The following is a 24,554-nucleotide window of genomic DNA, read 5'->3' as shown; positions in this document are numbered from 1 at the left end:
TCCCCCCTTGCAGATGTCCCTTTATAGAACGCTGCGCTGTAGTTGTCATGTTTGATCGGGTTAATGATCACTGGATTCCCGTGGTTTGCCCTGTGGGTTTAGTTCTCCAGTGAAGCCAACTTGGCTTGCATTGTGTTACCTTGACAACGTTGCTTAGGCTCCAGGTTACCGTGGTGACATGTTTGGTATTAGAATGGTTTGGCTGCAGCTGATTCTGAAGTTTCTTAACCTTGTCACCGTATTTACTTTTGTACTTTTATTTTCGTGCTTTTCTTCAGGCAGTACTTAATTCCACAGACTAGTTTTTCCAATTTTTTGTGACATGCTAAGTTTTAGCTTTTGGATGTAAGCGGGATTCTCAAAACGTTTTGAATGATTTTGTAGCAGTAAGTTACCTGACCTTGAAGCAGACAAGTCACAGCACGCTTTAAGCTACGGCAGATTTAATGGTTAAAGCTGGGAAGGTTTCTAATGAGTTGTCAACAGGAGCAAGGTGGACACTCACCAAGACTGGAGGCTGTGATTCAGGTTGGTAACATAACACTTAAACTTTCTTTTTAACTGCGTCATTATTATTAGCAAAGTTGTGTTGAATGGAAGACGGGTCAGAGAAGCACGTGTTAATAATTAGGCTATTCTAAGCACTATGTTTCTGTAAACATGTCTAACGTTTTTATTGAGTTTACTTCATAATGGTTGCATTTCAGTGTATTTCAGATGAACTTTAATTAATGTTCTTGTTTTATATTGGTCCTACGCTGTACTCAAAATATATCAGAAAATGATTTGATAGATTAATGCATCTGTGAGCGACTAACTTTGACACTAACTATAACACAGTCAAAATAATAGGTGTCTCTTCAAAAGTAGGTAGCTCAAAATGCCTATACGGCAATCGCTTACTTGATTTGCAAACACGTAAGTGATTTGGAAACGGTGATCATTCTGTTCCATAAACAAAACCTGAACAAAGTTATTTCAAATTTCTTAAAGAAAAAGGAATAAAGGATTAAGCTTTTCAAAAAGTAGCCTTGTCTGCATTTTGTTAAACTCAGTTTTGCTGTGTGTGTGTGTGTGTATATATATATATATATATGTATGTATGTATGTATGTATGTATGTATGTATGTATGTATGTATGTATGTATGTATGTATGTATGTATGTATGTATGTATGTATGTATGTATGTATGTATGTATGTATGTATGTATAAATTGAAGATTCATCAATGAACAGTATTTAGTTGCAAAGCACTGTTTCTGACAACTGCTTCACATCTGTGTTGAAGGTAAGGCAAGGCAAATTTATTTATAAAACACTTTTCACCAGTAACAGCATGATTCAAAGTGCTGTACATGAACAAAACAAAATAAAGAGGAAAGAAAAGCATGATAGAGAGAGAAAACATTACAGAAGCTAGCACATTACATTAGAACAGCAGCAATAGGTCAGATACAGTATAAGACAAGTAGGACAACAAACTTCAACATTAACGTTCAAAGGTAACTCTAAACAAACAGGTTTTAACCTTGATTCAAAGGAACTCATGGTTTCTGCACATTTAGAGTCTTCTAGGAGTTTATTCCAGATAAGTGGAGCATAGGAACTAAATGCTGCTTCTCCATGTTTGGTTCTGGTTCTAGGTCTGTAGAGTAGCCTCGAGCCAGAAGACCTGAGTGGTCTGGAGGGTTGTACACTGATAACAAGTCTGTGATGTATTTAGGTGCTAAGCCATTCAGGGATTCATAGACTAACAGAAGGATTTTAAAGTATATCCTCTGAGATACAGGGAGCCAGTGGAAGGACTTTAGAACTGGGGTGATGTTCTCTACTTCCTTAGTCTTAGTGAGGACACGGGCAGCAGCATTTTGGATCAAGGTAATCAACTTCTGACCAATGTGAACAGGTATTTCAGCCCAAGATGATTTGACTACAATCCACAATTCCTTAGCATTTTCTTGTTCTGCCTCTGAAACAGCAGATTTGGTGTCACTCCGCTATTTTTGTATTGGATTAGTGTCAGAGAGGGCTAATCTCTCTATAACATTAATCTTGCTGGTCTGGAACCAACATGTTGTTTTCTCTTTGAATCACCTCCTTCAAGAACATTTGGCAATATTCAATTCAATTTTATTTCAATTCATGAAACATGTCATCTCAAGGCACTTTACAAAGTCAAATTCAATCAGATTACACAGATTTGTCAAAAAAGTTTCCTTTCTAAGAAAACCCATTGGACAGTCGTCTGCATTGTTGATGGCTTTGCAGCAATCCCTCATACTGATCAAGCATGAAGCGACAGTAAAGAGGAAAACTCCCCTTTAACAGGGAATAGGAACCTGCAGCAGAACCAGGCTCAGTGTGAACGGTCATCTGCCTCGACCGACTGGGGGTTACAGAAGACAGACCATTGAACATGACCTTTACACGTTTGTAGGTGGATTTCAACTGATCCACGATTCCTTTTCCATTTTAATACTTGTTCTATTCAGTGGCAGCTATCTGTTTTTTTTCTGTATTTTTGCTTTTAGTGTCTGTGTTTAAACGTTTGAGAAATTTTCAACAGAGCAGCCTATTATTTTTTACACTTATATGTTTTCCCTTCTCCAATAAACATGGCACACTGTTCTTCTGAACAATATGTGGAACAACCCAGAAGAACGCATTATAACCAACGCGTTCCAGTTTTTAGAGTTTGGAGCCTGTTTTTTTTTTTTACATAATGATTGATGTAATGATTAAACTCCACACTGCTTTTATGTTGAATGCCCCCCTTTCAAATAATGAATCAGTTATACAGAAACAGCCGCATACATGGTATAACTGTTGGGTTGTGATTTTCTACTACTCTACTGCCCCCACTGGTGAATTAATTCTGACAAAAACATATAGCGCTTAACCTGGCTAGTAATATATGACTGCAAATATTTGAAACAGAACTGTACATCTTTTGAAATTACCTCTGCTGTTACCAGATATGAATTAATTAATTAATAATATATTTCAGACGATCCAGCGAAACACATACAAACATTTAAATAAGTACAAATGTAATTAATAATATGTATCCTTTTGTGATTATGTCTGAAAAGGGGTATGATGTAGTGAAACCTATTTAATCATATCCCTTCATCTTCCCATAGTTCTTAACACCAACAGGTCTCCTGATTCCTACTTTACTTACTAGTCCATACTACTCCAAAGTCAAGATATGTCACAAAGAAAGACAGGGGGATCTTAGCCCCCAGGGCTACTAGACAAACTTCTACTCCAGAACTACAGGCCCATCTCAAAACTCCCCTTTATCAGTAAGATCATTGAAAAAGTTGTATTTCAACAATTAAACACCTTCTTAACTACGACCAGCCGCTTTGATGTTTTCCAGTCAGGTTTCCGTACTCACCACAGTACAGAGACCGCCCTTATCAAGGTTTTTAATGACATCCATATAAATACAGACTGTGGAAGAACCACCGTGCTGGTTCTATTGGATCTCAGTGCAGCATTCGATACTGTCGATCACTCCATTCTGTTAGAACGTCTGGAAAACTGGGTCGGCCTCTCCGGTACAGCACTCAACTGGTTTAAATCCTACTTAAATGACAGGGACTTTTTTGTATCAGTAGGTAACTTTACATCAGAGATGACAAAAACGACATGTGGGGTTCCCCAAGGGTCCATCCTCGGTCCCCTCCTCTTTAACATCTACACGCTCCCTCTAGCTCAGATCATAAAAAACAACATCAACTACCATAACTATGCAGACAACACACAGCTCTACATCACCATGTCACCAGGTGACTATGGACCAGTTCAAGCACTGAGTAAATGCCTAGAAGAAATCAATACGTGGATGTGCCAAAACTTTCTTCAATTACATAAAAACAAAACTGAAGTAATAATATTTGGACCAATAGAGAAAAGATCAAAAGTTAGCACACAGCTTCAGTCGCTTCAGCTAAAAACCACTAATCAGGCCCAAAATCTGGGAGTAGTGATGGACTCAGACCTGAACCTCTAAAAGCATCTAAAGACAATTACAAGGTCAGCTTTCTATCACCTGAAGAACATTTACAGGATTAAAGGACTGACGTCTCAGCAGGATCTAGAAAAACTAATCCATGCGTTTATTTTTAGTCAAATTGATTACTGCAACAGTGTTTTCACAGGTCTTCCTAAAAAGTGGGTCAGACAGCTGCAGGTGATCCAGAACGCTGCTGCCCGCGTCCTCACTAAGACTAAGAAAATAGAGAACATCACCCCAGTTCTAAAGTCCTTACACTGGCTCCCTGTATCTCAGAGAATAGACTTTAAAATACTTCTGTTAGTCTATAAATCCTTAAATGGCTTAGCACCTAAATACACCACAGACTTGTTATCAGTGTATCAACCCTCCAGACCACTAAGGTCTTCTGGCTCCAGCCTACTCTGCATTCCTAGAACCAGAACTAAACACGGAGAAGCAGCATTTAGTGCCTATGCTCCATTTATCTGGAACAAACTTCCAGAAAACTGTAAAAATGCGGAAAGCCTGAGTTCTTTTAAATCAAGATTAAAAACACATCTGTTTAAAATTGCCTTTGACTGTTCTAGTTAAACAGTTTTACTGTTTTTAATGTTCTTTTTTGTTATTACATTCTATCCCTACTTGCTTTTATTCTATTTTCTATCTACATTTTATTATTTTGCTATATCTTAATCATGTAAAGCACTTTGTATTGTCTTGTACTGAATTGTGCTATATAAATAAATTTGCCTTGCCTTGCCTTGCCTTGCCTTGCCTTACTGGAAGCCATGCATATGTGCAATAGACACCAAAAATGTATCAAACATAAATTTTTGCTTCACTGATTTATTATTAGCTCTAGATCTTTTATAATAAGGATCTTTTATCCGGTTCACTTTCTTTTTTTCCTACTTTGGATGTACTCCCTCCTTTTTTCTCCTAAATCTTTAAAATGTGAACACCTTAAATGAGTTCATAACTGGGCACAGTTTGAATTACTTAATGAGTTCACAATTTAAAAATATTCATGCCGGGGTAATGCTCATGAAAAACATGCTTGCAAAAAAAAATCTATATTGTTAAAACAGAATAGAAAATTTTAGTTTAAACTGTAATGATAAATATAAAGTAGGCCCTCTATTACAAACACATAATATGCTTCAATGATAATGACTTAGGTCTTAATAGTACTAAAAAATGATTCCTAAGTGCCGTTATTTATCAAAAATGGAAATGCTGTGTGTGAATAACTAACAACACCTTAGCTGCTTACATAGGAATTAAACTTTTAAATGACAGAGATGCTGTCACATTAACATGTAGTTGTTTTAACTGATTATTTTTAATTATATTGTAAAATCTGTTGCTTCTGAGGTTTGATACTTTCACTGGTTTGTAATTGTTTATTTTGTACGTGTGGATGAATGTTTGTAACTGACATGTAACCCTGCGCTGTTTTGGCCAGGACGCTCTTGTAAAAGAGAATTTTTTTAATCTCAATGAGACTTTTCCTGGTTAAATAAAGGGTAAATAAATAATAATAAAAATAAGAGTAGCGGCAAAGTGCTGCTAATAAATGCACGTATTTAATTGAATATCACCTTATCAGAAGCTGGCATTTATATGAGAGGTACCATGAGCAAACTAATGCAATGGGGCAGTCAAAGTCCAGACCCCAACCTGACTATATTGCCCTGATAGCACCATAAAAGAACTATTCAGAAACACCAATGACCTAAATTAATGGTGTAAAGAAGAGTGGTCCATCGTAGGAGCTCAGGCCAGAGGAAACACAGGCCTTTGCAGGTCGTCTGAAGGTTGGCCAGGGAGTTTCCAGAACCCAGAGAGATGTCAGCCCAGATCCCACAAAAACCCATGTAGCAGCTTTGCAGGTTAATGAAAGCTCTCCAGGGCCTCAGCTGGAGGCAGAAATCCCAGGGTCCCCTTGTTGGAGAACTCAGGAACAGGAGGTTGATAGAACTGTATGTAGGCTCCAGGCAAGGCCAGGGTTCTTTACACTCTAACCATGGTCAGAGCTGAGGAGATGCTGGATTCGGCTCATGAGAGGTTGACAGCGCTGGAAGGGGTGAAGGCAGTTTAATTGGCACTGACTGCTGTCAGACCGACTGGGTTTTCAAAAGCTTGCTGTACTTGGAGCTGTACTTGATTTATATCAGGTATGTACTTTTAGGTAGATATTGCTCCTACAATCCTTAAGGGCCTTTCACACAAGTTGTGAACGCTTAGAAACTGGGCTATCCAGCCATCAGCTGGAAAGACCAGGAAGCACAATGGGGGAGAATTCCCTGAACTGTATGACACTAGATTGAGATTGGACCACTGTGGAAATGGAGCTCTTTAACAAGCCAGAACAGCCCCAGCTGATCACTGGATCTGAGGGTTTCGTGCGCCCACAGCCTCTTTTCCTCCTGACTAGCAGGGCTAGTGGTAGCGCTTACTTCTTAGCAGAGATACATATTTGCTGCTGACAACAAAACAAATGACCTGCAACCCAGTCAGCACAGAGCCAGGGTGGAGCGCTGTGATGTGCTGATGATAAATCATCAAAATACTACTGAACACATGTAACGCGCTAAAAACCTTCGATTGGTGTGGTGCCAATAATTTTTCCTTGATTATTAAGAGTGTTATCAATCAGTTTCAATATGCCTCTTTTCAAAACAATGTAATAATAAACAGATACTCTTTTTTTATTATTATAAGCATTTTATATCCATCTCATTATCTGTCAGAAACAAACTCCGTGATTGAAAGAAAATAATTTAAATGGAAATCTGACATGGCATGGATAATGTTTGGCTTCTGTGCACCTGATATAGCTGTTTCTTTCTCTTAAAGGTGACATCACAGTATAGACCATTTCATGTAGTTCATATTGCTGCATATGTAAAACAACAAATTGTTGTTTTGTCAGGCCAACTGTCCCTCCTCAGTATAAAGGTTGGTGTGGTAATGATATGCAGCTCTACTTAGTTGACTTCCCTCTGATTGGCTACAACCATATTTGGAAATCCGGTCAAACGCTGCCATTTGCTCGCTTCTCCGCCTTCCTCTTCTAGAGTGGAACAGTCAGACATGCTAGTGTGACTTATAGATGGTGCATCAGCTGTAGAGAGGAGGGAAGGGAAGGGGACGTAGAAGGCTGTTTGCTCGACGGTGTGCTCTGACAGGAGAATATGAAATACGTAAAAACATAAAGAATTTTCTAATCTAACCGTTTTTTAGCAAATAGAGCAGGTCCTTTGGTACACACTTTGGACATTCGCATGGCCTCATCAGACCACAGCAGATCATATTATACCCCCCAAATCTCAGGAAAATTGTATTTGTTTTCATGGCCCCTTTAAGTAAAATGTACCTAAAGTTAAGTCATTTAGTATAACACACTTCACTTGGTGTCTGTGTTTTCGCTGTTGTTTGTGAGTAATACGTGCAACAGCTCTGCTAACAAGGAAGCAGGCCCACATAGGGAATAAGAACACAAAACTACACACACTTTTCTGTGTAAAAGTGCATATTGGCATTGATAATTTTATATATATATATATATATATATATATATATATATATATATATATATATATATATATATATATATATATATACCACATACAGATCAAATTTCTTGTTTAGATCCAGTTTTAAATGCCTCACAAAAATAGCAGAAGTAATTAAAAATGTCATATTATCCGGGAACTCTGTAAACAAATTTAAACCATGGTGTAGATTTAGATATTTACCACTTGTATTGAAAATGCTTCAGTCTGTCTGTCAGGTACAAAAGAAGTTCTCCTTGGGAATTTCTCCTGGCTGTGGGCATCCTAAGCACCTTCCAAATTTGCATATGCCTCATGCCAGCTTCATCTTCTATATTCAAATGCGAGCAAAACGTGGGTATAGGAGTATAATGCTTTTACTGTGGCAGTGCAACGCCACTCATTTGGTTTTGCTCATTCATTTAAGTGATATGTTGGGTGGAATGGTGTCATTGTAGAGGTTGGAGGAGACTCTGCTTCACTCAGATGGCAGCTCAGGAGAAAGGAGTCTGACACTTCAAGGTGACTCAGAAGAATCAAGAGCCATTCCCATCTCCACTCGCATTTGCCAGATCATCACCCGCAACCTAGCTGAACAGCCAGCCGGTAGGACAGCAAGCATCCGCCTGTCATTCCCAGACAGAAACACAGATTATATGTTGCATTAGTTAAACCTCTCACACTGCCATATCAGGTGTAATCAGATGCAAAGCTTGACACCTCTGTATGCTTGATCTGTTTCTCAAACCCAGGTGACAGCCTTGAGCTTAGCACGCTGGAGGAGAGCAGTGCCCTGAGGGAGCATTCTTCTCCCAGCCAGATGGACGGCGACCAGCCACTAGTCAAACAAACCGGTCTCACAGAGAGGGTAGGAGCAACATAGGGCAGCAAGACGTTTTAAAGCCAAGGTTAAATTGTGGAATGTTATTTGCATTTTTAGTGTTTATTGTACCCACACTGTTTTGGCTTAGAGTTTCACTATACACACACACACACACACACACACACACACACACACACACACACACACACACACACACACACATATATATATATATATATATATATATATATATATATATATATATATATATATATATATATATATAGACACATACATACATACATACATACATACATACATACATATATACATACATACATACATACATACATACACGCTGCTCATAGCTGCTTTCAGATAGATAGACTGGTAATTGTTTTACATGTTTCAGCATGTCTGAGTTGAGATGAGAAGCTCATCTACTCTCAGCCTTTGCCTTGAAAAGATGAATGCACTTGGAAAGAAACCCGATTACAGCAAACATCAGTGTGGCACATTTTTCTCCTGGGGAAGCCTTTTGGGTCTGAATAAGCAAAACGTAAATGAAGATTAAAGGACGCGTGTTTGTACGAGTGAGAAATCAAAGAAGGGATTAAGTCGGAACAGACTCATATTTGAATAAAAACGGCATATTTTTGAAACGTTCAGGTGATTGAATGTGGTCGTTGAATTGGATAGAAGTATAATTTGTGCATCTGTAAACATGTCAGAATATATGTGTTCGTAAGTACAAGTAAGAGTAGCGAGTGGGATATGAAGGGTCTCCTTGTGGTCTGCTCAGGTAGACTCTGACCCCCCCTTTAGTCGCCATGTTCGGCGTCTCCCTTCATTGCCTCCCACGGTAGCAGCGGCTGTTTAGGGAGAAAATTATGAAGGTCAGTGACCTTCTCCCTTGAGACCATTGAAGCAAGAGAACATTTTTCACTGGGCATAAAGCACCCATTTAATGACAACACAACCCTCATTCTGTTACTGCGGTTAGCAGGTCTAAATGTCTGTATCTATATTGTTGGTATTTTTAGGTGGGTAAAACAACACTAATTAAAAAGAAGTGAACCAAGTTTTTGTTTGTAAATTGTGAATCAGATTTAGCAGTGTCTAAAAACCCAAACAAGTATTTTGGGAGTGTCGGGACATATCTCATCACGGTAAAGGTTTTGCCATTTTCAGTGTTTTCGCAGCTCGCTGCATGACAAAAAGCGTGATTGTTTGAAGATTTGCAAGTGTGTGATTCCAGTGAATCATGATAATTAATGTTCAAGAGTCAAATATGCTTCCTTGACTTTGTCAAACAATTTAAGAGAAACAAATGAGAAGTCTGATCTAGACTGGGCATGTCTCATGATGTTCCCTTTTTTGTTTTTTGATTATTTTTTTTTACTTTTTCTCAGGTTTTCTTCAAACCCCATCATTTATTTGGGTCATGTAAGGCACTTCCATAGTTGTAAATATCTTATTAACACTTAAGCTAAGCTTACAAGCTTAAAGTGATGGTCAATGTAAATGCCTAAAAAAATACCTCTGCCCATTTACGTTTAGATTGGATTTATCATGTTTGTTTGGTTTGAGAACATCATGCAACGATTACTGACACCAAAGAGAAGTTTGAACAGTTAATTAATACGAATGAATGAATGAATGAATGAATGAATGAATGAATGAATGAATGAATGAATGGTTCCTCCAGGTTCACAGGAGAAACCCATGATGGCAGTGAGGAGGAGTAAACTGTCATCATAAGATGTAGGTATGATGGAAATTATGGTTTGGTTTGCTGCTGGAGAGTTGGTGGAGTTCCAAGGCAGAATGGTGAGGCCGAGATCAGCAGGTGTTTGTGTGTGGTGCTTGTTGGTAATGACTTCCTAATTCTTTCTTCCAAGAGGAAACGTTGGAGATGGTGGAGCGCTGGAGGACGGACAGACAGATGGGTAATGGTGAATTGTTGTTGACGGGTCGTGACAGCAAGAATCAGGGGAGTAGGCAGAGAAGCTGTGAGGAGATTCAGAGAGGGAGTCCTGAGGTGAGTTCTTCAACAAACACTGAGCGTGAGAAGGCAGAGCTCTGGAACCCAGGAATGTGAACTGGAAAACTTCAGATAACAAAAACGAAATGTGTCCACAAAATAGTATGGCAACTGCCTTAGAAAAAGTTTCACACAAGGACTGGAGTTGCAGATCTCAGCTGAAACTTTTGGGAAAGATGAGAATATTGTTGTGTTGTACAAAGACAAAAATGTTCAAAATGTCCCAGAGGACATCATTAACTAACGTCTGGAAAATGGCTGGTGTGTTGGCGACACCAAAAGGCATAACAGGATACTTGAAGTGGCCAATGTGGGTTTTAAATGTGGTGTTCCACTCGTCTCCTTCTCAGATGCGGAAAAGATGGTATCCATTATGGAGATCCAGTTTAGTGAAAATGGTAGCTCCTTGTGAGAGTTCAAAGATAGATATACAGGTTCTGTGGTTGGAGAGCAAGAGAGCCAGATCCTTTTTGAATAACCGCTGAAGGTCAGGATACTCAGAGTGGACGGTGGAGAGATCAGGAGGAGTGAGCTGGAGCAGAGAGAACAGTGGCTGGATCAAAGGAAACAGATAGAACCACTGATTCCAGGCAGGTGGATGAACCGTGGGAACTACCTAACTTAATGTGAGATTCAAACTAAATTACATTGTGTCATGATTTGTCTTAGATGAACCCGGACAGTGCATGCACACATAGAGCTGGTTTTGAGAGTTTATTGCAAACAGTGGGTAGTGGATGATGAGAACCAGAGTCTGTTACCGGACGGGTGCAGGAGCTGGCTGACAGGAACGGAGCGGAGATACTGACAGGATCTGGAGGTGGACTGCTGCGAATCCCTGTGGTGCAGCAGCGAGTGAGTTCCTTGGATGACGGGGCAACAGATAAATCCAAACTAAGCTTGACAGATTTCCTTGGACTACGGTAATCCCACAGGGCAGCAGAGAGAAACCCGGAGGAGCTGGGCTGCTGTGGAACCAGGACTGTAGACCAGAAGACAACGAAGACGAAGGAGCAAATCCAGCATCGCAGCAAAGAGGTACTTAGCTTGACAGACGAGAAGCTAGACGTGACGGACGAGAACTGGAACTGACAGGCTTGGTGGTGAAGGAGACAGAAGCGAACTGGACTTAGACAGGCTTGGTGTTGGTAATGACTGAAGACGAACCGGCGGGGAAGAGAAGACTGAGGGAGGCTTATGCAGGGAGGCTGGCAGGTGAAATGAATTCTGACTAATTAGTGCCTAACAGGTGTGACTAATTGCTGAGTGAGAGGAGGAGGTACAGGAAAATACCCAGGAAAACAGCCAGACCAAAACTAAACCATGACACATTGAGATTATGTTCCTTAAACCAAGGATGACCAAAAACAACAAAGAGGTTCTTGGTTTGGAAAGGGAAAAAAGTTATCTGTTCAAGGTGGTTGCCAGCATACACAATGAACAGAAGGGGTTAAGTTTGAGGAATGTTTTCAAGGGCGTTGCCATCCAGGGCTGTTGCCAAAACAGGTGAAGGGAGGATCTAGACCAGGATGTTGCACTGTTTGGCTAGTTCTGGATTGATTGGGTTCTGTTCTGATCTGGAGTTGATTAATGCATGAACAGAGAACTGATCTTTGTAGATACAAATGGAGGAATTGTTCTGAAATTGCAAACCTTTTCTTTGTTGGAACCCTTCCCACCAATATTTACTTATTTACTTACAGGCTGGTGCAAGATAAGATGTATTGACTTGGAGACCCACAATTAAGGCAGTCTCCTGCGGTCATCCTCCAATCTTCTGGAGACAAATGGGTTCTGCCAGTGTGCATGGGCTTTAAGCTGTCACTGTGGTGCAGTGGAAAAAACTGTTTTCACCTTTGCAACACAAGCATTTCTAAGGAGATTGATCTGGAAACTGGAGAATTACTATTACTCCCTTTGGTGCGCTCGTTAAGACGATTGCCAGTGTGGATGGAAAGTTTTAACGTTTTTAAAGGACTGGGATGGATCTCTGCAAGTCAACACCTCTTTTAATTTCTCACTGAGTGCCTTTTAGGTGAAAAGTTAAATTGTGCTTTCAATTATTTTGGCTTCTGCCTACCTGAGAGCTTTGTCTCACAGTACACCGATGTTTTAGGAAATCCGCCTTGTGCCACGAGGCAATGAGCGAGGAGAGTAAACCACAGCCCTTTGCTGAGTTCCCCTAAGAAAGGCTAAGGGTTAGGGGAGACTGGATCCTATAGAAAAGCAATGGAGGGAGAACCTGAGGAAACAGTGGACAGCAGCTGATTTTGGGTTAGAATTGGAATCCTGGAGTTTGGTGTTCATTTCTTGACTGATGGGCAAGAGGATCCAAAACTTGAGCTGCAGAACTGTGCTGTTGGACCAGGGTCTGAAGTATTGAGTTGTGGTTGCTGAGATGAATGACTTGTTTAGAGAGGGCAGTCCGCAATTGAGCCACAGGGCCTCGGTGGCTAGATTGCTCCACCATGTTGGTTTGGTTTGAGATGTTTGTCCAGACATCAGTTGCAGACCCCTAAGAGAAATTTGAACAGTTAATTGATGCAGGTAATTGATGGAATGGTCCTTCCGGGTTCAGAGAGGAAAATCCAGGATGGCACTGAGGAGGACAGATAAGTTGTTATCATAAAATGTTGGATATTGTTAAGATGTGAAAATTATGGATGTGACGGTGGTCTTACTGTTGGAGTTCCAATGGGGAAAGACAGATGTACCCAAAGAGGCTGAGGTCGACAGGTGGTGGTGTGTGGTGCATGTCAGTAATTACTGCTTTATTCTTTCTTCCCGGAGGAGACGTGAGAGGCTGGGGAGTGTTGGAGCTTAGATAGGCAGGTTAGTAATGGTGGATTTTTGTTGAGGGATCCTAACAGCAAGAACCATCGGGTCTACCAAAGAAGTGGTGAGGAGATTTATAGAGGGGGTCTTGAGGTGACAGTGAGGAGGCAGAGTTCTGGAATCCATGAACAGAATGGAAATGGAAAAAGGGGGTTCCTGACAGGAGAATCACAAAAAGGTAAGTACAGCAATGCCAAGGAAAGCAGGAAGTAGGAAGAGGTAGACCTGATTACTACTCATGTGTGCAAAACAATCTGTCATCTGCCTTGGGAATCCACTCCTCTTGAAGCTGTATTTGTTTTAGGTCTCTGAGTGAATACCTTGTGTATAATCAGTTTTTGCTGCTATTTCAGCTATTATGTCTTTTTGGGGGTATGCCTCTACCAGCGGACACCAATATACTGATTTTTGACACATTCTTCTCTGCAAAGACCTGAGGTTCAGTGAGACTAGATGGAAAGTGTCTGTGAATATCAATTTTTACTTCTCTACAGATTGTCATCCCATAGCAAGATGACGCCAACTGTATGTTTCACCATGGAGAGGGTGTATTCAATGTGATTTGGACTATTAGTTTTCCTCCACATATAGCATTCCTGTTATGATCCATAGGTGGTTGGCTTTCTGTTTGTTTATGTTCGCCAAGTTTTGCCATATTAGTGTATTCCTTAGTGTTTAGTTTCTTAGTTTATTCTTGTGTAATGTTTGTTGTACATTGGATTATTCCGTGCTAGATCTCTGGTAGGCTTTTCCCCATAGTTTAATTTAACTTAATTGTGTCTCATTTCACCTCCATCCTTGTTAACGCCTGCCTCTCTCAGTCTTGCTGCTAACCTTCTGCCTCAGCTGCTCCACATTATCCTCTGATTAACTCACATGTATGCTATGTGAAATTCTCAACTCCTCCCTCTCTATATATGCTGACTGGTCCTTGTTGTCCTTTGTCGCATTCTTCCATTTCTTGATTCTTGTGTCATGTAGTGTCAGTCTGTCTATTCTCTTTATATGCTGAATGTCCTGTTCTCCTTATGCCACACTCCCTGTAAGTTTTGTATTTTCATTATTAAAGCAGCAATAAGCAAAATTTCATTATTTTAGATAAAAAGAACTAAAACTTAGTTTTGTGAAGAGCTAAAGGTAGTATTTCAGATAGACTATGCTCTGACGTCAAAAACCATCTTTCTGTGTTGTTCTCGAGTCTTTTGTTTACACAGCCGGGCCAGCTGTGCTTGCATGTACATGCAAGTGCATGTTGGGTCTTTTTCTAACCACCAAGCTTGGTTTAAACTTCTTCTCATCTTTATCCTTGATCAGTCTGCTGTAATGCTAGTTATTCACCATTATTCTCTAACAAACCTCTGACTATTAGATTACCCACAACAGGACTCTGTTTACTAATTATGGGACTTCTAAAGACAGTTGGTTACGCTGGCATTTATTTACGGGTGTCAGGGAAATGGGTCAGAACATTAATGCATGTCACACGCTTATCAGACTTGATTTGTCAACAGATTTGAAGATACATTATTATCCTTCTACTCTTCTATGCACTACTTTGTTTTGGTCTGTCACATAAAATTCCAATTTCAGAAAAAGTTTATGTTAGTGTTAACAAAGCATTGTAAAAGTGGTATGGTGTTCCAGATTTAGCTCATCACAAAAAGGTTAAAAGAATACAGAATACAGAATTTTCACAAAATGTTTATATTTTGTTTTCATTAGAAAATAGATTGCTCTGTTAATAATATGCATGAAAATTCAATGCATGTTTTTTTATAGAAACTAGCGAGTATTGAAGTTTGGGTTTGCCTGTGGAGAACGATCTCCCACACAGTGTGACCATTGAGAGACATCCATCATACCCAATCCAAGCTTTTTCCCAGTCTTTGAGCTGTCAGAGGACTATTACAGTGATACCTCTAAGCTTAAACCTGAACTCTGAAAGCATTCCTGTGTGCTGGGTAAGTCGCTCTTTGTGATCTCTGGTGACCCCAGAAAATTGCTGCTGAACCAGGATAAACCTCACCTAGTTTGTGTGTTGCCTGATGTTTCTGCATTATGTGTTGCTTTTGGAGTTCTGCCAGTGTGCATTTTCTCATATCATACACATACGTAGATGCCCATACCCTACTGTCTGAACACTTGGCAACTGCCTGAACCAAATACTGCACTAGAAGAGTCAGTTGGATAAAGATCATCCTGGTCAAATCATTTCTTACACCAATTACCATTCGCCAATGATTTCTGGAATCTTTTACCCTATTTTCTCTTCATATGAACCTTGTCCAACACAGTTCCAGTAGAAAAAGTCAGGTTTTAAAGATTGTCTGTCTGTTCCTTTTATCATGCTACCCCTGTCTGTTTCCACATTTTTTTTCTGAAACAACCCACTTCATTTAGGCTAGTTTTACTGGAATGGGTCCAAAATGTCTGACTATCAATGGCAATAATAAAAATGAATTACCTTCTCCTCTGGGAGTACGCTTAAAAGCTTTCTGAATACTCAGTTTGTTTTATATATATAAAAAAAGTGGTCCAGTAAGACATTCAGCATTTTACATTAGGCTTCTCAAGTTACCTGATTTTAAAGTTAAGCATTTAGCAAACTTTTTAGTTCTTTAACCATGTAAAAAACACAAAGTCTTGAGTGGGTGCCTGTATGTGTGGGTTTTTGCGTAGCATTGTCTCTCAGGACAGGGCCATTTGTGTTAAATGCTGCAGGACTGGCCACATGCTTGTGAGTCTGCAGCGTGTATTATTAGTTCACCACATTTACATAGATTAGTACCACTTATAGATCAGTACAGCTGTTCACACACAGAACCAAAAGGTTTACTGTATCTTAACATGCTCAGAGCTGTTGCCCTCCCTGTTTCCATTGCACTCGCTCTGTTTGTTATCCCACATTGTGTAATTATAGTCAGTGATGATACATAAACAGCTTTCACAATCAGCTGGGGCTCTTTTACGGAGTCAGCACACAGGGGACAATATGATGGGAGGAGGGAGGGGGGGTGTGTTGTTCAAGTAGGATAGTAACTTGGTTGGGCTGCTTGGGGGAGATGAACATCCGCTCCAGCTGTGTTTAGGAATCTGACAGATAGTGCACTCCATTAATTCCCTTTATTAAGCCTCTGGGCTCAGGCCAAGCCAGAGAAAACGATTGCAGCTGTAACCCTTCACATGCCGCCTGCAAGCCTGGCCAGATGTCACCCTTGGAGAGTAAGATGGAGAGAAAAAGAACTAATGTTGTTGATGACTTTCTGAATGTCCCTGGAAACGTCAATAAAAACAGAGAATTGTTTTTGGAGAGGACAGGAGGAAATTAGAAAAAGCCTTACAAATCTCATCTTTTCATAAAACCCCGCTCAGTGTTTACATAAACTTCAGAGTTATCAGATCTTTTAGAGAATTTTATAATCATAACTTGGTAACTGAATGGATTTTTTTTTTTTTTTTTGATCTTCCATATGGGTAAGGCAGAACATTTTGGCTCAAACACCAAAGCTTTCACAAGGGCCTTTAAAATGATTATCTTGTTGCTTGTTGGCAGTTGAATCAAAGCGAGATTAGCCCTTGATGTTGTTTGAAATATTTATCAAAAGAGACAATACAAGGAGTGGCACAAATCATAAATATCAAGAAATATAGAAATCTAACACGAACCACATTTTTTACGGTCTAAAGACTTTTGCGCTCAAGAAACGGTTTACACGAGTATGAAAAAAGAGAAGGAGCCAACGCTAACATATGGCGACATAAAACATGCCATGACATAAGTGCCGTTTTTGTACGAATTGTGTTGTGAACGCTGTTGCAGAATGGCACTGGTTACCTCATGGGATTGGGCTCAGCTCACTTAAGGGAGCCGTCGAGGCTGCTCAAGACTGATTGTACTCTGAAGCGGATCATAAATAGCTTAGGGCTCAGTAAGCACACTTCTGGGCCCCCATTAAGCCCCGTAAGCCCCCCTGAGTCAGGGCAGATGGAATACTGAGAATATTGGTTTCTCCCTTTGCTGTTACAGTCAACACTCGATGGGTGTATTGTGAGAAACAATGAGGTCACACTCATCTAGTGATGTGGGTGATGCGATTTAGTGATGCAAGACGACCAAGTGACAACCGTGGTTTTCATGGAAGACTGTTAGGGTGCCCCCCCTGGGAGCTCCCTGCACAGAGCATGGCTAATCTACAGCAGCCCCAGCCTCATGCTTTACTGCTGAGGGGGGAGAAACCATAAAAAAGCGTCATCTCTGTGGCGTGTGGAATTGGGGCGAGGCTCTGGCAAGAAGCTCACACGCTGGTGCTGCTGTGCATGAAAAAGGACAAACAACCCTCCACATTGAGTTAGGGAGGAGACTTTTACGAGTTGCCGAGGATACCTGGTCACCGAGTGCACAAAACGTTCTTTATGCTGTTGATTTGGAAAAATTCTCCTGACAATATGCACTGCATGACCTGCCCGTTCTGGGGATGAGTGATGCACGCAGGCATTTTGTTTTTGCTGTTGTAATTTCTGAAGAACTGCAAGGTGCAATGAATACAAAGCCCGTGTTAAAAATGCTAAAAGTTATTTTTACTAGTCCAGTTTACCTGTTGATCTTGATACTAAATCCAATACAAAATACTGCAGCATGTTCTCAGTATTAAAGCAGAATCGGTAAAACTGCCTGTTTTATGCTCCACTGCTTTGGAATTGGGGTTCAAAATGTCACAAATCTGCAAAAATGTTTGTTTCGTTTTAAAAAAAAAACACCCGCCCACACACGCACGCACACTCACACAGTGCCTGTGATTGCTCTCATTTCATCTTTTCATTAAATCATCACGACATGATTCTGCCTGCTCCCTGCCTGTTTTTGGGTCATCAACAACAGCAAAGCATGACATTCTGTTAGAAAGAAGGGCTTGCCAACTCTATGTTGCAGGAACGGTGTGACAAAAATTTTTTAGGGGTTATGAAACTGTGACTTTTTAAAACTTTGATAGGGCAACGGTGGTGCAGGAGCTCGGAGTTCATCCTTTAATCAGTACACAGTAAATTTGCCCGAGTAAAACTTACTCAAATTGAAGAAAGTTTACTCAGAAACAGATAACATTTGGTCTTCAATCAAAAAAAATCTTTAATTTAAGTAAATTTCACAAATTTCCTGTGTAGGTGCCTGTTCCCCCATCCGAACGTTTCAGTCATTGCGTCCTTCACCCTCTGCCTGTCGGCAGTGGTCAGAGAGTCCAGTGGCAGCGGATGTTTGGCTGCCACGCTTCTGTCAGTCTGCCCAGGGTGGCTGTGGCTACAATGTGGCTCACCACTGTCAGCGTGTGAATGTTTGACTGAATGATTGATTGTAGGGTAAAGCGCTTTGGGGTCCTCAGACTTGATAAAGCGTTATACAAGTACCGGTCATTTACCAATTGATATCTTTTCATGGTAGTAACAAGCCATGGCTAATTGTAACTGATTACCATCCCTTCATTACTCGGCTACTGATTATGTACCGCACTGTTGGGTGTTTCCAATATTGTTTTGAGTTTTGCTGATGGAGGCAATGTGAAACTGACTTTTTCTGACGTTTTTATTCTCTTTTGTGTTGTGCAAAAGTCTTCTTTTTTTTTAAGGCTTCAAATGTTGAAGCTATACGGTAAATCTTGAATGCAGTATGGCTAACTATTCAAAGTGCATGTATAAAGTATATGCTTGCCAGCAAGTCAGTGTTATTGCTACAGTTTTTCCAAAACATGCATAATACGGGATTCTTTACACACAGCTGTTTCCAGGAGTCCCTTTTTAACCGCAGCTGCGGCACTTCTGTGTATTTCAAACACCGCCCTTGTTGTTCCTCCCAACTCGTTCCCCGTGGCTGTCACCTCAACGACGAGCAGTAAACACTCTTCGTATAGTCTCCGGGTTCTCGTAGAGAAATGGGCAAAGCCTTTGGCCGAGTGCGTGATAGCACTTAATGTAATTTGTAGTATAAATGTCTGAAAAGGGCATATGAAAATGTGCGAATAATGTTGGCAAAGTCATTGAGTCCAGCGTTGAACAGTGAGGCTATTGTCTTGGCGCTCTTGGAGCCTGCTGGAGAGATTAAAGCATCCAGAGAAGAGATGAGGTACAGAAGAGAGTAGGGAAGGAGGGGGTCTAAGGATTGATTTGAAAGGTTTTAGATGGTGGTTTGGAGTGTTTTGAAGGGGAGGGGTCTCCCTCTCTTTCAATCTCGTCCTCTCTGACTACGTGAGGAGTCAGCAAGGGCAGTTGGAGGCATGCAGCGTGTTGTAGTGCTCTAGGGCCATGTGGTTTCTATTAGTGAGGACAGGGTGTCTGGCACCGACATGGAGAGTGGGTGGTGCAGAGGGAGCTGAGGGCGTATAAGGTTGAGAGGTTACAACACATTTGGATTTTAAGATACATGGGAGAATCTCAGGTACTACTGTGAGAAGGACAAGGATACTTAAATTGTTTTAAATGCATACACCAATACAGAGTCATCTGTATGCATGTGTTCACTAGGCAGTGTAATCACTGAATGCATGCATACAGTGGTGTGCTTTAAATTAGTTCAAATTTAGTCCTGGTGTTGCTTCTATCTGAGAGGTAAACATTTTCTTTACATGAACAAGGGGGTAAATAATGCTGTTTCTGGCTGCAGTCTTTTGTGACCCCTTTAAAGAGGTTTTAAATCTCACTCATTTTAATTTCCTGGTTAAATTTATGTTTGGTAAGAAAGATTAGGAAGAGGCAATGCTGTGAAAATGTATTTGTCCCCTTGAAGATTATTTTTTGTGACTCTTGTGTCACAAATTCAATTCAGTTTAATTCAATTTTATTTATACAGCGCCAATTCATGAAACATGTCATCTTAAGGCACTTTCCAAAGTAAAATTCAATCAGATTATACAGATCGGTCAAAAAAATTCCTGTCTAAGGAAACCCAGCAGATTTGAGTAAGTAGAAAATGAGTAAATTTTCATGCCCTGTTGGCTAATTCTGTTTTATTTTTGTGTTTTACACTTTATTTTTGCTCTATTTGTTTGTAAAGAATGTACTTTTGTGCATATTTCCCATAACAAGACTACGTCACCATGTGGACAATGAATAAACAAGGAGAAGCAATGGTGCCCAGCGAGTCAGTGACATCCAGCAGAGGGCCGAAATGAAAGAGGAAACATCCATGAAGTGTGAACAAGTGCAAAAAAGTATTTGATGCCAAGAGGGATCTAACACATGTTGAGCTGAGCTGTCCCTTTACTGCGGGGCATTGCAGGACAGTCTTTGACTCTCACAGTAGCTGCGTCAATCGCCGCCATCTTGCTTTCTGATAGTTCTGCGGTACTGGTGGAACATGGAACAACAATGTTTGTCTGCTGCAAAGTTCTTTTCAGGCTTACAAAGGACTAAGTAAACACTATCAGGATGGAAGCTTGGCGTATATTGTTTTATTTGAAGATTAATATATATTTTTTTGTTTTGTTTTTATAGTCTTAATGCACGACTAGACACCTTTGAAATCAGAAATATTTAAGTGTGTCAACAAAAGCTAAAAGATAAGAAATCTGGAAGGGATAAATACTTTTAATAATAATAATATAAATAAACAATGACAAAGACTGGAAGTCTATCATGAAGCTCACAGTTCAGACAGCTTTACCTGTATCTGTGGACTTTCTGCCTTTTATTCTAGGTTTCTCTGCCCAAGAAGAGGCGTGAGAAACTGGAAGATACTGTTTTTGTAAACACATCAAAGCCTGAAAAGATGAGATTGTTGTTATGTGTGAATGTCTGATTCATCTATGGATCAGTTTTATGTAGACATGAATATTCTAGAGGCTGGTTAACCACTCAAATCCAATCAGCAAAATGCCTTGAATTAATCTTTTTCAAGTGGGTACGTAGCATAATAAATTCCTCATCTTACAAGGCGAGTAAGCTTAACTATATGAATTAAATTGATTCACATTATTACCACTGGACAGTTTTAATATTAATATTCTAAAGAATAATGCAGTGTTATAGAAATATTTTTCCATTTTTTCCAAACGTGCAACTTTCTGTTTATTACTTCTTCACTTATAAGATATGGCTATAAAAATGAACAGTAAATAGCTAACTAAGTAAGATTCAATATTTACTCAAATACATTTTCCAAATTTCTGACAGTAAAACAGTTTCTAAACAATTAACAGTTCATGCTAAAACTTGCTGGATTTAAAATTATAATTTGTAACTTAACATCAAATTCCCCATTGTTTAGGGTTACCAATTTATTTAGTTATAAATTATTATTCTTAGCAGTGTATCCATCAAAGTGAATTTAAAGCCGTCATTTACTCAGTAATAATATTTACATTAATATCAATTAAAAGCTGACCCTTGGCTTCTGCCAAAAAGCTCATTGTTATTGAGATGCTGGTGGTTTGTGTTTGTATTTTTATTTGCAGGGCCACCTGGACTCAGCTGAGCATCAGAAGCGTGTTGAGCAGGATTTTAGCATTATTATCCAAAACCAGTCTGCTCAGCTACAGGAGGAGCGAAGCCGGTGAGTCTTTGCCTAATGAGGAAACCTCTCCTGCCCTTTTTTTTTTTTTTTAAATGTATATATATTTAGGAAATGGGTACAAACATAAATAAAAAAAAAAACAGGACCAGCAAGTCTCTGCTTTTTGGATACGTATAACTCAAGAGTTAATTTTGATCTGATTACACATTTATCCCTCCTCCTATGGCATTTCTTTTAGTTGAAAAGCCAAAAATGCTCTAAAATATTTGAAATCTGTGAATCAAAGATATTCCCAGCAGTTGCCTGAACGTGACTTATGCTGCTTTCCGTGCCTTGGTTTATTAAGATAAACACTGCAATTTATTTTTCAGAGAATAGAACTGTCCATATGTGGGTTATTTTAAACTATTCACGTCAACAGCAGTTTTGGACAATACCTGGATTTAAGATCGATTTTTACAACTCTATGTTTTAAGCATCTCTTTATTCTGAATTGCCTGAAAATATAACTTATTCCTAAGTTTAGCTGTGCCTTGTTCCATGTGTTGTATGTAAAAAAAAAATGTTGAAAACCAGAAATGCTTTTCTTTGGAATTCACAAAAATCACTGCTTTGTGCTGCTCCATCCCATAAACGTTAAATACAAATACACAGACGTTTCTGGTTGTAACATGACACAATGGAAAAAAGTTCAAGGGATGTGAATACTTTTGCAAGGTAACGTACATCCCAAGTCTGTTGTAAATGTAGTTCCAAAACTTTGATACACATTGGTGAAACTTAATCTCATCCCACATTTCACATCCATGTAAACATTGCATCATCCTATTAAGCCAAATGTGTACTTGGCTGTCTCTCTGACAGATAAATATAGGCGTAACTGTACGGCATGCTTTATTATATTGGTGTGGGCAGAGCGAGGGAGCTGTGTAAAGATTTTGTAATCCAGCAGATCTGGTTGATATTGAATGTAATTCGACACAGACATTGAAAAAGTGCCACACATGTTTGTCCTCTAAATGCATTGTTGGCCAGTGTGGCTAGAACTATACATTTGTAATTGACATTCTAGCTGTTTGAAGTTTATTCTACTTAGAGGAGCTTCAAAATAAAGTTTCACCCGATGTAGACAGTGTATCGACCATGGCCAAAATCAAATAGATTGAAACTGATCTGAAATGAGCAAATCATGAAAATATCTTAAAAATAAATACAACCCTGATTGAACAGAAAAAATACAAACAATCTGTTTTGTTTAACATGATTTATTATTCTTCAAAGTTGTTAGTTGTGATAATCACCAATGTTCCCAAAAATTAACACCCCCATTTTAGACTATATGGTAAAATTGTATGGGATTAATTTGCACTGTTCTGTTGAAGATACTCAGCTATATTTAGCCATAAAAGCTGATGAATCCAATTAGTTAGGTAGACTACAGTCATGTCTTAAAGACATAAAAACCTGGATGGCTTTTCATTTTCAGCTTTTCATTTCAGACACCATAGAGGTTTTCATCTTTGCACCAGTCTGTGAAAAATAAAATGCTTACTCAATCACTTAACCTGGATGGCATTTAACTGACCTCTGGTAATAAAGTTTTTTTTATAAAAACAACAACCTTAAAGTTATTTTTGACCAGAATATGTAATTTAGATCACATACAGTATAAAATCGGTTTCTAGGATTTTCTTCTTTTACGTTCAGAATATTACCAAAATTAAGAGAATCCTTTTCAGGGGTAACACTGAAAAACTAGTCCATGCATCTGTTATTTAAAGGCTGGACTATTGCAATTCTTTACTATCAGGAAGTCCACAAAATACAGTTTGAAGCCTTCAGCTGACCAAAAATGCTGCAGCAAGAGTTCTGACGAAAACCAAAAACAGAGATTACATTTCTCCTATTTCATCTTTCCTTCCTCGACTCCCTGTTAAATCCTGCATAGAATTAAAAATTCTCCTCACGGATAAAGCCCTTAATAATCAAGCTCCATCATATATCAGAGCTCTGATTACCCCGTATGTTCCTAACAGAGCACTTCGCTCTCAGACTGCAGGTCTGCTGGTGGTTCCTAGAGTCTCTAAAAGTAGAATGGGAGGCAGATCCTTTAGCTATCAGGCTCCTCTCCTGTGGAACCAACTCCCAGTTTTGGTCCGTGAGGCAGACACCCTGTCTACTTTTAAGACTAGGCTTAAAACTAAAAAAAACTAAAAAAAAAACCTCAATCTTCCGCTTTTTCTCTCCCCTCCTATTTGAGATTGGTGACAGATAAATTGAGTCTTTGCCATTCTTTCTGTGGCCACGGCAATAGATGGGGGCCCGACTTTTCCGCTGGGATAAAAGCCATGCTGATGAAAGCTTTGTGGAGCTTTTATGAAAACTCACATGCTGCCTCGGGAAGCTGTTTTAATAACAGAAACATGCCATATTCATTAATCAGCGACAGAATTTAAAATTCATATGGTTATGTTTGATGCGTGCTCATTCATCTTTTTAGAACTTTTTGTTTTCTGCTTCTACATACATAACAGCGGGTTCAAATATCAAACATGATAATGGAAACAGAAAATACCGACTCAGGAGCGGAGCTAAAGAGTGGATCATGGGTCAAGACTCACAAGTCTTTAACATTTAGTAATGACGAAAAAATTTCCCAAGTAACGAGGGCTGATCAAGTCTGTTAAATGGTTTAGAAACAAGATCCAGAACTTCTGTTAATAGCTCCTCTGGTGTAGGATACCAGGTCCATGAGGGACACCCAGATGTCCTTCTGTCAACCTCCAGCTCT

General features: G+C 39.6%; 1 protein-coding gene across 1 annotated transcript in view; it reads left to right on the top strand.

Annotated features, from left to right (window-relative positions):
• Window positions 1-7,843: 7,843 nt before the first annotated feature.
• Window positions 7,844-24,554, top strand: part of crocc2 (ciliary rootlet coiled-coil, rootletin family member 2) — a 48,049-nt gene continuing 31,338 nt past the window's right edge. The window contains exons 1-4 of the mRNA XM_021315698.2: window positions 7,844-7,918; window positions 8,023-8,170; window positions 8,317-8,432; window positions 21,705-21,802. Of these exons, the coding sequence (XP_021171373.2) occupies window positions 7,880-7,918; window positions 8,023-8,170; window positions 8,317-8,432; window positions 21,705-21,802 (401 nt within the window). The 5' untranslated portion in view covers window positions 7,844-7,879. The remainder of the gene's footprint in view (window positions 7,919-8,022; window positions 8,171-8,316; window positions 8,433-21,704; window positions 21,803-24,554) is intronic.

Source organism: Fundulus heteroclitus, chromosome 9 (genome assembly GCF_011125445.2).
Source record: "Fundulus heteroclitus isolate FHET01 chromosome 9, MU-UCD_Fhet_4.1, whole genome shotgun sequence".
NCBI lineage: Eukaryota > Metazoa > Chordata > Actinopteri > Cyprinodontiformes > Fundulidae > Fundulus > Fundulus heteroclitus.
This window is presented reverse-complemented; position numbering and strand designations above follow the sequence as displayed.